The sequence below is a fragment of the Carlito syrichta genome, unplaced genomic scaffold (genome assembly GCF_000164805.1).
Source record: "Carlito syrichta isolate Samal-C Ts95f unplaced genomic scaffold, Tarsius_syrichta-2.0.1 Scaffold309719, whole genome shotgun sequence".
Lineage (NCBI taxonomy): Eukaryota > Metazoa > Chordata > Mammalia > Primates > Tarsiidae > Carlito > Carlito syrichta.
Window position 1 is genome coordinate 224,361 of NW_007253815.1, and position 3,550 is coordinate 227,910.

Consider the following 3,550-nt stretch of genomic DNA (forward strand, 5'->3'; position numbering starts at 1 on the left):
CTATAAGAAAAGGACTGACAGTGGCAGGAAACTATGGGAGGGCAGGGAGGGGAAAGGAGGTGGGATTAATGGTGATCGATATCTGTCTGGGGATGGGGAGGGCATACCTCATCAACAAGGGTACCTGCACAATGCATATTTGTATACCTAACCCTTAACTGTACCCCACAATTTTAAAATAAAAAATATGTAAAAAATTAAAAAAAAATTTTTTAAAGAAATCTTATTTTGTTCATTTATTTTACAAATGTGTATTGAATACTTATGTAATAATAACAGCTAAAATGTGTTTTAAATGTGTAATAATAATAGTTAAAAGGTTGTAAATCTTATACACAACATAATCTCATTGGTTTGACATTGGATTACAGTCAGCATCAAACTGACTTGGACAGTTGAACAATTAAAAGAAACATATATTCCCTTCTGTCTACTGTCCTTGGTGCCATTGACCTGGGATGCAGTAAGAGTGTTCAAGCCTCTGTAAGTTATCAACTAATCATAGGATCCAGTCTTCTCTGGTTGTTGGCACAGAGAACTGTTTCCCTTATGCCTGATCTTAATATTTTGCATGTTACTGTGGGGAAATGTTTCTGTGGCAGAAACATCCTTGTGCCATGCTGGTGGTGGAATTAACTCCTGTCTTCCAATAGCTTACAGTCTAGTCTGCAAGAAGACATATAGTACTGCATTTGAGTGGGATCATCACTGTAAAGTTCATACAAGATATTTGGGAATCTGGAGATGGGAGTTCATAATTCTGCAGACAGGGTATTTGAGGAAGTCTGGGAAAAGGTTGACAAAGGGGATGATAGTTGTATTTAGATGAGTAAGCAGAAATTTTATAGCTAAAGAATTGGGCAGAAGTGTTCTAAGCAAAGAAATAGCAAATGTAAATCATGAAAACTTGAGAAAGCATACTGTGCTCACTCACAAGTTTGTAATTATATACTCACTTGAGTATTTAACCTAAGTAAACTCCTTAAGGCCAGAAACGACACTTATTTTGGTTACCATTGTGTCCTCAGGTTTTAGCACAATGCCTGGAACTTAATTTAAAATAATATGTTTACAAACAGAATTACACAAATCCTCACCCATGGTCCCTGTACTCTCTCTCCCAGCCTTATCCTACTTCCCTTGGCAGTACTGACATACCTCCTTAGCAACCTGCACCCCATGAGCACTGCTGGAGAGCCACTGCGGGCAACAGAGTACATCAAGACCTTCAGGGTCAGGTTTCCCCTTCATTTTGATGTGTTTTAGAATTACATACACATTCAAAGCTAATAATGCTATTTCCTTTACTTTTGTATTTGCCTCTAAAAAAACAACTTATCTACACATAGTGGGGAGCTGATTTTTTTGTATGGTGATGTGTTGAATTATACACATTTTAATCCATTTTAAATAAAAGGCATTGACAATTACTTCCAATTGTAACACTAAAAGCATTTCTTCTTGTGATTTTTCATATCTGTGTTTTCCAGATCGGCTGGAGGGTGACAGATCAGAAGGCTCTGGACAGGAGAATGAAAATGAAGATGAGGAATAATAAACTCTTTTTTGGCAAGCACTTAAATGTTCTGAAATTTGTATAAGACATTTATTATATTTTTTTCTTTACAGAGCTTTAGTGCAATTTTAAGGTCATGGTTTCTGGAGTTTTTCCCTTTTTGGGGGATAACATAACATTGGTTTGGAATGATTTGTGTGCATGAATTTGAGAGCGTGTATAAAACAAAACTAGCAAAATGTTTTAAAAACTTTTTGCTGTGTTTGAAGAGTGCTAGAAAATGCAAAGTGCAATATTTTCCCTAATTTTCAGATGTGGGAGCTTGGATCAGTGTCGAAGAGTAATTTCATCATAGTGAAAATGTTGGTTCAAATAAATTTCTACACTTGCCATTTGCATGTTTGTTGCTTTCTAATTAAAGAAGTTGGTTGTTTTAAGAGACCCTGAATTTGACTTTTTATTTAATGCATTGCTATTTTGACCCACATTTTCCAATATTTTCTGTAGTATAAGAGGACTATTTTTCTCTGTTCTTTCCTAGATTTAATAACCTTTTTTCTTTTTGGCTTCTATGGGATAGAATCACATAGAAGGGTTTTTATGATTTTTATTTTTTTCTGAAGTGTGTTGACCCCGAACAACCAGGGACTAGAGGAACTAACCCCCTGTGCAGTTAAAAATTCATGTATAACTTCTTACTTCCCCAAGCATTGATTACTGATAGCCTACTGTTGATCTGATAACATAGTCAATTAGCACACATTTTGTATGCTATATGTGTATTATACAAGTGGGGGGACCCAAAAACCCCAAAATTATCTTTTGGAGTGCGGGCTATTTGTAGTATACTCAGAATTTTTTCCTCTGGATCAAATGGTCAACCAAAATTTTTCTGGAAGTTTTGAGAAGGTATTATTTATATCCCAAGTTGTGGCAAACAGGTTGTGGCAAACAGGTGACTAGTTCTTTCACCATGACAACATACGTGCCTACACCACACTTGGATATTCAACAGTTTTTGACCCAAAACAACATGACCCTCCCACATCATGTCCACTCTCCCTATTCACCTAATCTTGCCCCAAGTGATTTGTTTCTCTGGATGAAAAAACTCCTCAGAGGAAAACATTTTGCCAGTGTGAAAGAGGTGAAACAAAAAACAGCAGGAGCACTAAAAGGCATCAAAATTGACAAGTTCAAACACTGGTTTAAGCAGTGGAAGAAGCATCTCGATAGGGATTTTGCATCAAACGGAGAGTATTTTGAAGGTGACTGAAGTTTAAACAGGTAAGAGTAAATACACAATTTGTTATAAGTAAATTCTGGTTTTTATGGGTGCCCCCTCATGTATTCTTATAATAAAGTAAGCTAGGGAAAAGAGAGTGTTAGTAAGAAAGTCCTAAAGAAGCGAGGTGTTATTTACTATTCATTAAGTGGGAGTGGATCATCATAAAGGTCTTCACATTGACTAGGCCGAGAGGAGGAAGAGGGATTGGTCTTGCTGTCTCAGGTTTCTTCTGCTCAGAGGCAGAAGAAAATTAATGTATTAGTGTGTAAGTGGACCTGCGAAGTTCAAACCCATGTTGTTCAAGGGTTTTTGGGGTCTTCCTTGTATAATACATATAACATACAAAATGTGTGCTAATTGACTGCTTATGTTATCAGTAAGGCTTCTGATCAACAGTAGGCTATCAATAATCAAGGCTTGAGGAAGTAAGAAGTTATACATGAATTTTCAGCAGCATCGGGGGTTGGTTTCTCTACCCCTGGTTGTTTAGGGTCAGCTGCACTTCAGAAAAACAAATGAAAAAATCCATTCTATGGAGGTTTATTTTCACCTCCAATCATCATCTCTCATGATTAGTGGTACCTCATGACACAAGTATACGAGTTAGACTTCAAGCAAAAATCCCTGAGAGCTTCATGGGTAGTTCACATATCAACACAAACTAGGCCTGAAGACACTGGCTTCTGGTCTACCTCTCCAAATTTTAGATCTCACTGCAGTCTTCTAATTTCTGGTATTCTTTAACT

At 36.8% G+C, this 3,550-nt stretch overlaps 1 protein-coding gene across 2 annotated transcripts in view; it reads left to right on the forward strand.

The window, feature by feature from the left end:
* Positions 1 to 1,958, forward strand: part of DCAF6 (DDB1 and CUL4 associated factor 6) — a 152,751-nt gene extending 150,793 nt beyond the window's left edge. For both annotated transcript variants that reach the window (XM_021717374.1, XM_021717375.1), the window contains one exon: positions 1,491 to 1,958. In XM_021717374.1, the coding sequence (XP_021573049.1) occupies positions 1,491 to 1,555 (65 nt within the window). In that variant the 3' untranslated portion in view covers positions 1,556 to 1,958. The remainder of the gene's footprint in view (positions 1 to 1,490) is intronic.
* The last annotated feature ends 1,592 nt before the right edge of the window (positions 1,959 to 3,550 follow it).